The sequence below is a fragment of the Alligator mississippiensis genome, chromosome 4 (genome assembly GCF_030867095.1).
Source record: "Alligator mississippiensis isolate rAllMis1 chromosome 4, rAllMis1, whole genome shotgun sequence".
Lineage (NCBI taxonomy): Eukaryota > Metazoa > Chordata > Crocodylia > Alligatoridae > Alligator > Alligator mississippiensis.
In genome coordinates, this window is record NC_081827.1 from 13510562 (window position 1) to 13523282 (window position 12721).

General features: G+C 41.9%; 1 protein-coding gene across 10 annotated transcripts in view; it reads right to left on the reverse strand.

Moving 5' to 3' along the window:
- The window catches only part of UPF2 (UPF2 regulator of nonsense mediated mRNA decay), a 121304-nt gene that overhangs the window by 58312 nt on the left and 50271 nt on the right, over positions 1 to 12721 (reverse strand). For all 10 annotated transcript variants that reach the window (XM_059725780.1, XM_059725779.1, XM_059725776.1 and 7 more), the window contains 3 exons: positions 10567 to 10675; positions 8671 to 8784; positions 5723 to 5839 (listed from right to left, as the gene is read on the reverse strand). In XM_059725780.1, coding sequence (XP_059581763.1) covers positions 5723 to 5839; positions 8671 to 8784; positions 10567 to 10675 — 340 coding nt within the window. The remainder of the gene's footprint in view (positions 1 to 5722; positions 5840 to 8670; positions 8785 to 10566; positions 10676 to 12721) is intronic.

Consider the following 12721-nt stretch of genomic DNA (forward strand, 5'->3'; position numbering starts at 1 on the left):
AGACATTAACACCTCCCTCCAAAAAACAACAACCGTGCTTTAAATTCAGCGCACTCCTGCGTCAAGCCAAGAACATGCCCAGAAGAGGCAGCACGTTAGTTGGACCTGGCTCACCCAACACCTGTATAAATCGGGTGCTCTAGCGGGGCTTTTTCGGTGCTTTTACTTTATAGGTGATTGAATCAGCTTTAGCTAAAAGCACCAAAAAGCCCTGCTGAAGCACCTGATCTATATAGACACTGCAGAGCTGGGTCATGCGCTGCTTCTTCTGGTAAAGCGCAAGTTGTTGTTGGTTTTTTGTGGTTTTTGGTTGGTTTGTTTTTTTTACCGGGGGGGGGGAGGGGAGGGGTGTTAACGTCTGAAAGCAGCCCTTGTATACTCCCTCTTGCCAGGTTTTCCAGTGCTGCAAATTTCACTGTCCATACCCTCTCTTGCTCCAAGGTGCTCATGCCCGGTCCTGAGCCATCTCAACTGCAGACTTGGATGGCCACAAAGTCAGGGCTTATTTCTTGGTACCTGGCTTAGGCTTGCTTATGACAGAGAAGACATGCTCCAAGGGGCTTAATAGTGTTTTAAAAACAGTACAGCTAGGACGAAGCGAACGATGACTGTCCAACTATAAGGAATTCTACTTTAATAAAGAGACTAATCTTTAAATATAGCTTAAACAAGATTACAAAAGTACGAGGGTTTTGGGTTTTTTGTTAACGTTTTAAATTACCAGAATTGTATGCATTAAATATAATGGTGGTTTTCCTCCCAAAATACTGAATCAAATTATTTCCATACCAACAGCCTGCTCCTGTAACAAAGTTTCAGTTCTGTGGTACAATTGTAATTCTAGCCAGGACATAAAACAGAAGGACAGTCCAGACTGAGAAGCACGCTTTACAAGTTATCCTTTCCAATACAAATGGAAATAGACAATACCAGCCCGAACAAATACTTCAGTGTAAAACATTCTAGTTCGGGGGTCAGCAACCTGTGGCCCACGGGCTGGATCCAGCCCACCAAGCAATTTTATCCAGCCCACAAAACCAGAACATTAGCAGCAATTTGGTAGTGGTGGGTAGGGAGGGAGCACCAGGCAGGACGTCCTGCAAGCAGCAGCTCACCCTCAGACTGTGCTGCATCCATTCAGACTAGCACTGCTAAAAGTTTGCCAGACTGTTCTAGTTTTTCAAAGTTCCTCCACTATGAAAACACATCGATAAATAATTCGTTAAACAATCCAAGCCACTAGCAGCAACACAAGCAGCAAACAGTAACCATTTGAAATTTCTCCACATCAACGGAAGTGTCCAGATGGATATTCAAGCAATCGCCTTATGTAAAATACAAAACAAGGTAATTAATGGGCAACAAAAATTAACAGAAAGCCCATTTTCTTTAAAGTTTGCCTCAAGACCTGTTTTTGCACACTCACATAGAGCAATATTGATTTATGTGCAGACAGCAGAATTGAAGATCTTATTACAAAATTTATGCTCAGCAGCAAGAGCCAAAGGCAAGAAAACGTTTATGATCCATGAAGGTCAACAGGTCCCCGTTCTATTTATAACAGATATTGCTAAGAAAAAGCTTCAAAATTGCTTAGTTTTTCCTTTAAGGTGGTCCCAAGTTATCTGCTGCGGGACTAATCCATTTCACAAGTCACCTTTGTTGCTCCCATAAGCCTACGATCCAATTTGTATAATACTATTTAAGTAAGAAATTGGATTTTTGTGTTTATTCTAAGGCAGCACTGGAGCTGGTAGCAGATACTTCTACTTAATCTGCTGTATTTCCTATTCAAGGGGCATTTTAAACATGTTGGAAGTCCTTTCTGCCAGGCCTTTTCATCATCCTGGGAAGGTTTTAGTTGTTGTTTCTGAAATAGTGAACATTGATTATCTGTGGCTTTATCTGCCCTAAACCAAGTTTAGTACTGGTTCTACAGGTATCAGTAGTGAGAGCATTAAGTAAGGGACTACCAATGGAGGTTTTGGTAATGGAGACAGACCAAATGGGAGCAATCAGGCAAGTAGTTTTGGGCAAAAATAAGTTGTATGTATCTGGATTTCTAAATTAGCACTAAATCTACTAATTTACTACAGAAAGAGAGAAAGCAAATGAAAGCACATGGGTCTTTTAAACAGAGTAGAGCCTTTTTGTGTTCTCCGTATTCTGATTATGGGCAGGGTTATGTTTTATTGCTGAGCACAAGATACCAGAAATCATGCATAGCAAATACAATATTTGTTTAATAAATTGAAATCAGGGCTCTGACTGGAGGAACTCACAATTATGCAGCAAATATTCATCTCCCCAGAGGTAATAGCAGTAATGTCAACTCATGAAAAAAATCACAAGACTCCCAACTTCCAAGTCAAAATAACTCTGACTCATGATCTCCTGACAGAGAGATCAAATCTGGGAATTTTTTCTTTTTTTTTCCTGGCACACGTAGAGAGTGCCAAGCTAGTAAGTCTGTGGAAGGGAAAGGGAAGGTGGGGAAAGAGGGGAAGTGGGGGCAGATTGAGGCCCCCACATTGAGGGAAAGAGTGCGGCAGGGCTGGGGTGAATGGGGCCCTATGGCTGGGGGAGGCGTAGGGGACACATGCCCCTCAGATTTGTGCGCAGGGTAGAGATGGGCTGCCCACTGCAGGCTGGGACTCTGTGCCCTGTTGCCTTTGCCCCAGGAACCACACGCACATACACTTTAAAAATAGCATCTAATGATTTACATTGCAAATCTCTTGATTTTTAAGAGTTTGGTCTCATGATTTTTGAGATGGTGGGGTTGGCAATAAATGGAACATAAAAAACCCTGCAGGTTCAGGAAGCAACAACATTTTATGCTACACAAAGAGCTAATGTCAATCATTGAGCAAAAGCCACCTGCAGTCACTTTTCGCCTCTGAAGACTGAATGGCAAGGGTGGGGAGCAAGGAAAAAGAAATGCCACAGCTAGTCTCTGCCAACCAACAGAATACAAGGACAGAGCACAGCAGAAATCAAGAGCTATCTTTTCACGCATTATAACAACACTGATGACCAGCACATAGGTTAAGTACACAGCATCTTTCAGACCTACTGTCTTCTTTGTTATGTGATTGTACTCCAATTAATTGGAGTATAAATTGATATCAGAAACCAGAGGGGAAGCAATTATGAAAGGGCTGCTATTAAAAGCCTTGCAAATTAGAGAAGCTAGGTAATTTCTTGGTTGCTATGATAAGCTTTGAAATGATAGACAGAAACTAGTTTTATAGTCCCTACCTCTCCTCACTTTCAAGGCTCCCATAAACAGTCCAGAAATAGGAAAATGATAAGAGCTAGTGAGTTGGACACCTGTTAATACTACAGGACTATATACTTAATGAGCTTTCATTAAGACCTTTGATGCTAGAGCTTTACTCCCATCATACTCCTCCACTTTGATTCAGAAGTAACAACTAACTGCAGCTTGAAATAAAACTACTGACATGCCAACACACAAACCAGTTAGCAAAAGCCATTTAATGCAACTAAATGATCACAACAGTCATCTAGGAGAAATTTTTAAAAACAGCTTGCACAGTATGCACACTTCTATACTGAAGAGACCCACATCTTAAAATTTCCCTTTACTTTGATCAACGGATTTTAAGTCTGAGTCTGGTCAGACTTCCAATATAAAAGAGGCCACTTCTGTTTGCCGTCTGCTTGCCCAGCTCCCAGTTTCAATGTAAATTCTTACTGCCAGGTATCTTTGAAAACTTCCAACAAACTACATTTGTTTCTATTACTTGGCCTTTTCTAACAAGATTTTAAAATTTCCTCAAGCCATTTTGGCATCAATCTAGGGATCAAACTCACAGACTGGAAGTGTGGAAGAGAATAAGTCAACCTAGCATCACTTCTAGATCATGGACAGAATTCATATCAAGATCACCTCTTATGAAGTCTCTATTCATGCTAGAACTCCTACTCATTCTCAACTACTATAATTTTCAGATTTTAGTACTCTATGAAGCAAGTTCATCACCTTTGCAAACCTTTCCTGTCCAGTTAAAAAGCTGCCTCTTAAGTTAATGAGCTCTTTAGTCCTTCTTTCAAGTGATATCTACATCTACCCATGCTAGGAGTGTAAATATTGTTTTAAAAATATTTGTTTAACCTCCTCTAATTAGACTGGTTAAACAGTTAACCAATAACACAGCAGCTCAGACAGCTGCTGCTGGGAGCCACTCCTGGAGCCCTTTGACTGGTGGGCAGTGGGGAAGAGCCAAGCTCAGCCAGACAACACAGCCCACGTGAAGCCCTGCCCTGGGAGGGAGGGAGCACCTGTGAGCACCTAACTGCTTAATTGCAAGTCATTAGGCTGCTTGCTGTTTTCCTCTTAGGCTATGGGCACTAGTTTCCACACACCCCCACCCACTTCCCTTTTCCTTGCTCCTCCCTCCCTCCCGCCTCCCCTGCTGGGCACAGTGCAGCTTTCCTTCCCCACCTTCCCTGCACCAGCCCCAAGCTAGAGGATAGCTGATAAGCTAACCAGTTATCACTGCACTTAAATAAGTAAATTGTTTAACCTTTCCTGTCCCTAACCCATGCCACTATACTCTTAATCTCATTTGCTGTCTTCTCCCCACAAGTCCCAGAAAACAGGAGTTATTCACTTGTATTGTCACTTGTAACTGAAAAGCAACTTTCTATTCTCCCTAAAACTGAATTCTGTTTCAATCTTCCTTGTAAATCACAAGGATGTGTGCAAAATAACTGGACCTCTATGAAAATATTTTCAGAAAGCCACCATCCTTTGCAGGTGAAGGCTGTGAGCATGGCCACAACTCCACTACTGGTTTACACCAAAAAGATATCGAGATGCACAGTTTACCACTTGCCAGACTCAAGTATTTTATTTCAGCACATCATCATGAGATATTGTGGGAGCATAGGGATCCTGTGTCAAAGGAACCAAAAGATTTGATGTAAGAGTTAGACTGAGAAACTTATCTAACTCCTGTGACTTGAAAAGTGAGCTACAGATAAAACTCAGAGTCTTTGGAAAAAGACTGTCCAAAAGAAAGCACATACAGTGATATAAACATTTTCCACACAGTAATTAAATCATACTTCTAAAAAGGTCAGCTCTTGTGGCAGTGAAGAAAAACTTACAGGATCTCAAAAATTTGCAAAGAAAAAGCTCTAAACAAAGCAATTGTTTCAAGTTATATGAAAAAAAAATACAACAAAATATTCATTCCTGCAGCTTCAAAATCAACAATGGAAATATTGGGGGGAAAAAAACAGGAAGAAAGCACGCAAAGGCTGCATTCCTCTCTCTCTAACTTGATTCTCTGCCTCCTAGAGGAATTCAATTAAGAAATGTGGCTTTAGTAAGATTTTAACTGTTTCTAGGGACCCAAGGTCTGAGCAATTCAATACTCAACTCTAAAAGTAGAATGAAAGCTTTAATATAAAAGTGAGTGAAGATTTTCCTGAATCACATTGTAACAGACCCTACCCAGTTACTCTGTGTTTTTCCATGAAGCCCACTATAAACAAACTCTGTTATTCTACCAGTAAATAAAACTTAATGAAGTTTTGCCTTCGTTATGGACTGAACACTGAGAAGGATATTACTGTAATTATGATCGTTATAGCCAGGATGTACTTCAGTGTGGCAAAACAAAGGAAATAACGACAGTTTAATTCAATACATGCTCTTCAGTAAAATGGCTACTATTCTTGCTCTTACCAAAAGAACGCTGGTTCTTAAGTGCGATTCCGGTGATCGAAAAAGGAATCTTCCACAGGTTTCCAGCAGTGTGCATGCCATTTCAATATGGTGGTGAGAAAAGTCGGACAGAAGCATCTGTTATACATATGAACACACAGCATTTTTACGGTTTTTTAGTTGTGGAAAAAAAAGTATTTAATATTTTATCAAATATACAAAGTTGTTAACACCTCTGAATTTTAATCCTTATTTTAAAAAGTGAAACTATCACCTTCATCTCAACTTGACTGCTCATATGCTAGCATGTTCTCATACATTTTCATGATGAATGCTAACTTCTGGTCAAAAGGAATACTGTAAAGTAGTTTAGGGGTATAGGTTGTAGCCGTGTTTGTCCAAGGACACATGCGAAGAACCTTGTCTGTAAAGTAGTTTAGGAATTACAGACAAGACTCATATACAAAGGCTCATAACACTTACAAAAACGTAATACAAATATGTTTCATTGAAGTTATATATGCCTTAGAATTTCCTCTTACAATTTAAACCCAATGCACAACAATTCTATACGGAAAAGTATCCTAAAGCAAAACTAATCTAGTTTCAGTGTTCAAGCTGAGTGACAGTTAAACAGAGATACTAACCAGTTACTAGGGAGAGGGAGGAAAAAAGATGATAATGGGACTTCAGGAATTTAGAGAGGTCTAAAAACCATAAAGATCATCACAGGCAGGGTATTGTCACAGTGCACACAGTGTTTATAAAAGGAAAATGAGGACTGATTTCTCACTTAAAAAAATATCTAAATTTCAACCTGGGAAAAAAAATGTAAGCAGCTAGGCTTCGCCTCATATCGAACATATATCTGGAACTGAATTAAGTTCAATGTTCTGAGCAGCCTTGCTCTTTTTGTGATCAGTGACATGCATTTGCCTATTGGGATGGCCTAGCCCAGGGGAAAGCAATGTGTTTTGCCGGAGTGCCGAAAAAACCACAATGTCTACCTTGTAAGGTGCCAAAGTGACAGCACACAACAAACACAAAACTGGGCATGATGGGGAGATGACATGGCAGGATGCACTGCATATTTAATACAGTTAATCATAAATGTTGCTTTTTTTTTTTTTTTTTGCTTTTCTTTTCACAGTAAATCACAGGTTTTCTAAAAATTCTAAACCTGGTAACAATCAATAAAACTTCACGTACTGCCTCTGTACTTGTGAATTTTTTTTTCTTATTAAGCATGTTGTTGGGGGGGGGGGAGGGAGAGGGAGAGAGGAGCAGGGAGTAGCAGGCACCAGGGGAGTCACTGTGGGCAGGCAGGCTGGCCTGGAAGGCTGCAGTCGGAGGAGAGTGGGGGTCACGCAGGGAGCGGGGGCTGCCCCAGGTCTCCGCAGACTCAGGCCACAGCGGGGGGACCCAGCAGCACCAGAGGTAGGGCCCAGCCAGGCCAGGCAGCTCCTCAGGGATGAGGCACAGTCACCCTGGCCACGAAGGGACAGTGCCTGGCAGGAGCAGGACGCTGGGCTCATGGGGCTCCTGCTTGGCCTCTGTATGTGCCAGGTACAGTGCAAGTGGGAGCTGCAGCCGCAGGCTGTTCCCCCAGGCTCTGGGAACAGCTGCCGCTCAGGGCTGAGCTGGCCAGAGGCCTGCAGCACAGCCTCTCTGTGAAGTGCCTGCCCTGGCCCTGGCCCCTTGAAGGAAGCTGTGGATGAGCAAGGCCAGGGCCCAGGCAGGCTGGGGCAGCCGCAGTGGCTCTTCCCAGGGTCCAGGGAGCTCCCGCAGCCAGGCCGTTGCACTGGGGATGGCTCTGCCCTGCTTGCACTGTGCCCAGCATGCAGGGAGGCCAATTCTGGAGAGGGAACACCCCCGAGCCTGGCATCCTGCCTCAGCCAAGCAGCATCCCCTTGTGCACATCGTGGCTGAGGCCCATCCCTGAGGAGCTGCCCAGGCCGGGCCAGGTCCCAGCACAGGAGCCACTGGGCACCCATGCCTGCCTGCCCACAACTCAAGCACACAGAGCCCCAGGGCAGGCCCCACTTCTCGCCCAACCCGTGCCTTCCTAAGGGCCTGACTGGGCTGGCTTGGCCACAGCACCTCCCCCCACGCCACCCAGCCCCTGCCCCAACCAGCTGGTCCCAGCACTCGGCACCCCAGTGCTGCCCCACCCAGGTGGGACAGGCTGGCTGCCTGTTTGGGCCCAGGGCTCTCCCACCCACTAGAAGCCTCTAGGGCAGTGACCCTGCGCAGCACCTGCCCCAGCCCTAGCCCTGTCCACTCTCAGATCCCTCCAGGGGCCAGCCAGGCTGGAGGGCACAGCGTGGGAGCAATGGGCGGGGGCAGTAGAACACAGATAGCGTCTCTGCCTGTGTTCTCCTGGCTCTGCCCCGGTGCCTGCCGCAACGCTGGGACTTTGGCTGCTCTGGGCTCTCCTGTGCAGCCACCTTTAAGAAAACCCATTTTTTAACAATTTTCTTCCATGCCTGCCTCCTGGCACACCGGGAAAAATGTCTCCATGTGCCACTAATCACATGCATGTCAGGGTTTGCCGACCCCTGGCTTAGCCTGTTGCACTTAGAGGAGCAAGTGAAAAGCTTCTTTTTATTATTTCATTGTCAAAAACACAATCTTGAAATACAGCTCATTTCCAATCCTAAAAGGAAAGGTGCAGGACTGACTACAGATTACTAATTTGTCTTCTGAGAAGAATTAGCAGCAAGTCTTTTATTATGCAAAAGAAAGAAGTATATCTTAACCGATTCTTATTAGAAGTTTTGGAGATTGACTGTTTTACTATTTTTAAAGGTGTTCAGTTTCACAATCACTTTAAAAACACACCTAGAATATTTCAAAGTTCCAATTCATGAATGCAAGCAGCCTTTTACGAGTGGAAAAACAAAGGCCAAAGAGCAAAGTTTATCTTTTTATAGTAAAAACACTTGCATGCATGTCACAACAATACTAACCTTTAAACAATGCAGGGTGTCATTTTTGGAGAACATCTTAAACTTCGTAAGCTCTCCAATAAATCTCACAGTTTTATTCTTTGTCTCGATATTGATCTGGTCCTTTTTTCTCACCTGCATAAAGAAACAAATTTACATTTAACTCGATGCTATCAGAAATTTGTACCTATTACACATTTCTACTGCATTTCATTTCATTCATTCTAAACCTGATTGTTAAGTCTGAGAGTTCAGAAAGTTGAAGCTTTCCAGTCTGGTTCCTCCTATTATTTTTACACATTTCTATGGCTTTCTACCATCCCCTTCCAATAGTCTTCTCAGGACAATTTTTCCCCAGCCCACTGATTGAATTAACCCTACAGATTTTCTGATTCCACATTTCTTCACCTTTAAGTCTCCTTTTTTTAACATGGAGCATTTTCCTCCAACATGTCTACAGCCATACAGATATAGCATGTATGACAACTTAACACCACTCTGCCCAGTATCTTGTGGCTATGTCTGTGGCTAGGGGCACATCGATAAAGATTTTCTTGGCTGATATTGATAGCTAATTATCAGGTAGCCATATCGACTGATACCAATCCGATAGCTGATTTAGAGGAATGCAGCCAGGCAGCTTGGAAAGCAGCATCTGGCCAGTAAGTCTGAGGTGGGAGGAACGGGCATGAGGGGGGCAGACTGAGGCCCCAACAGTGAGGGAGGGAGTAGGGAAGGGGCAAGGGCTGCCCAGCCATGGCAGTGAATGCGACCCCACGGCTGGGAGCGGGGGTGGCTCCCTGCCACTGCATGCATCCCTGGGGGAGACATAGAGGGGCATGTGCCCCCCCCCCCCGGGATTTCTACGTGGGGCCAAGGCAGGCTGCCCACTGCAGGCCTGTGGCCAGGGGCTGCGCTGGCCTCTTCCTGGCAAGGGGGCCGAGCCAGGGCTGGGCAGTGACACAGAGGGGGTGCTACAGGGAATTCTGGGGTGGCTATAGCCCACCAAACTCTCCCCTAGCACCACCCCTGCTCGGGGCACTCTGTTCTGCTGCCAGCCAAAAAAGCCAATGCCCAATAATATTAATTTTCCCTTTATCAGTGCCGAGCCAATATGCGACCGATATATCTGTGTCCACAGTGGATTTGCGGCCATGCACTAAGAGAGCCTATAGCTAGAGTCCTGTGCATTAGCTTCTGAAGGAACTGCCCAAAATTGGGAGTTTTAATAGGTCTGTCCTAACAAAAGTTTCTTTTTAATTAAGCAGCACATGCTGGTGCCCATTAATACATTTAATTAAACCAAACACAAAGTAAAAATGGCTTTCTTTTTAATAATCATCTTGTTCAACAGCATACAAATATATTCCACCCATATTCAAGAAATGTATACTTTTGTCTTTGGCCCAAAATATCAACTTTAGTAATTTAAACTGGATAAGATTAAATGTAAAATTTAATAAATTGTATATTAACAAACAGCTGTTATTAATATTTAGCCATAAACTATCCATTATCATTTATACAAAACAACTTCTAGGTTTTAGAGCTCCTAGTGATTAGAAGAAAGGCAAGCCTAAGTCATACTGGAATCTGAATTAATTTTAATTGCATCCTAGCACTGGAGTTGAAAATGGCACTACATGTCATATGCACATATAATGTGTATAGACAAATGGTGGGTGTCGATAAATAAATAAATAAATAAATGTACAAAGGAATCCAACATATTATAAAGCAAAGTAACCTGATTAGGAAAATGGTAATATTCTAGAATAACTGAGCTACAGAACTTTCTATAACATTCAAGTCAGAACCTGCTCCAGTGAATTTAACTTATAACAAGCTCCCCTCTGCCCCAAGAATGGTAACAGATTGCTTAATCTGAATGTAGTAAAACAAACCAACAAAACATACATGAAATCTGAAATCCCCTTTCAGCATGGAACAAAGATCCTCTGCCACATCAGACATACAGGGATGCAACGTGGCAACCAGCCTTGCATAAAACGGTAGCAAATCCAACCTGCAAACAAAAGTTACACACATGTATAAAACAATAGGACAAAATAAAATAAAAGAAATTAAAAAAAAAATCTGTATTACTTAAAAATGTATTGGCTCTAGGGACATTTCAGTTTCTGTGTAGCAGAGACTGCACTTATAGAGAAAATTATGCACATACTATATTGGCTTATACTTCAGAATATCCTATTAGAATGTCTCACATTTCATTTCCTTAAAAAAAAAATTCTTTAAGTGAAAAAACTCAACTTGAACTATGAAGTCAAGACTTTATCTCCATAAAAGTACATATTGTTATCCTTCATAAATTCAGAGAAATTCAAAAGGAAGTTTACAAGCCTGTCAACACTCAAAATGACATTTCCTGTATGCAAACAACTCATAGATACTAATGAGAACTGGCATTAAAAAGCAAACATACCAGTAAAAGGGGCCCTTTATTTTTAAGGTAAACTAACTTCTGAATGACTAACAGCACTATAAAGAAAAGGAAAGCTCAAGAGAAAGCCCTATATAAAACTGCAACAAATAAAAAAATAAATAAATCAAACTCAAACAACTTATCTTTTGCAGGAAAAGATAACCTTTTGCAATACTAATACTGTCTGTACTTGCTCACCGGTTTTAAAAGCTTATTTACCTTTACGTTTCTTTGATTATAACCACTGAATACCATTTACAAATCTTACGATCCTTACTTTCTTCTCCAGATTTCTCTCATGATTTCAGAATGCACCTTATACTTTCCTTTTTACATTGCACCTTGTTCATTTTCAAACACTAAGCTCAGAACTTGGTCTGCATCTAAAAGTTTAACCCGCACCTGAAAACCCTTTTGAACTGGGTGGTGACCTATTCAGCCACAGAATCCCTCTTCCCAAGGAATGGACTATAAATCAGAAAACTTTCAGACAAAACCAGGAGAGGTTCCTAAGAAATCCTATACCAAACAGGTTTAAAGTGTATTCTTTATGGATGATATATCTCGAGCAATTCATGTACTATGGAAAAGCAGGAAAGAGGGGTGTCTTGAGGTCATTTACAGTCAAGGGAAGTCAGGAATAGTGGCAATACCAGCAAAAGAAAATACTAATCTTCCCTTGAAATTTTGTCTTGGGAAGGGTGGTTCTAAAGATTACCAAATTATTCATTTTAAAACTTGATTTTTGTTTTTAGATGGAATTTTAAAAAGTTAGACAATAAGGTTGCAAGGTTCAATCATGCAAGATTTTGAGTACAATCAATCATTCTCAGCCTACAAACATTTAAGTACATGCTTGTATGTTTACCTGATGGGGACAAGAATGCTTGGTACTTTGTAGTACCCTTAAAGAATAAGGTGATACTGAATTACTTTACAAATTAGCACCTCTCCCCCTGAAAGATACCAAAGGACTTTACAAGCCAAACTCATAAGCAAACTATGTCCATACTACACACAGCTGTTTCTGGGTTACAAAACAGCAAACAGGCTGGAAATAAGCATATAGCACATTGCACAACAGGGGCTGGAGGAGAAATGCCAGGCTATGTCACTAGAGCAAATCCTTAACATTATGAGATCTCTAACATCTATGTAGGAGTCAACGACTGTTGTCAATTTAAATTTTCAACTGAAAGACCTACAGTAACTTATGCAGTTCTCCACCTTTGAAAGGCAGGAAGCCAAGCTGGCTCCCTAATGATGTCATAGAAATCCCCGTGAAATATTGCAACCATGTAAGTTAAGTGTTTAGTGGCTTTTATTCCCTCTCTTGTTAACCAATAACCTAACCTGTATTTGTATTTTAAGGTGGCTGGAACTCAGTCAAGGATGACTACCCAGAGCTAGTTACTGTCATAGTTTTAAACACCTATTCATTAACTATTAACTCCAAGAGAAGAAATGAAAGTCTTAACAAAACAAAAAGGATGTTATTGCCAAGGAGAGGTTGAAAGAAGTGTTATTCTGAGGTTGGGTTTTTTTATGGCTGCTCAATTCCACTCTTAAAAGGAAACGTGTGAAGATTTGTTTATATCAAAAGTACTTGCCTAATGAAAGCTATTA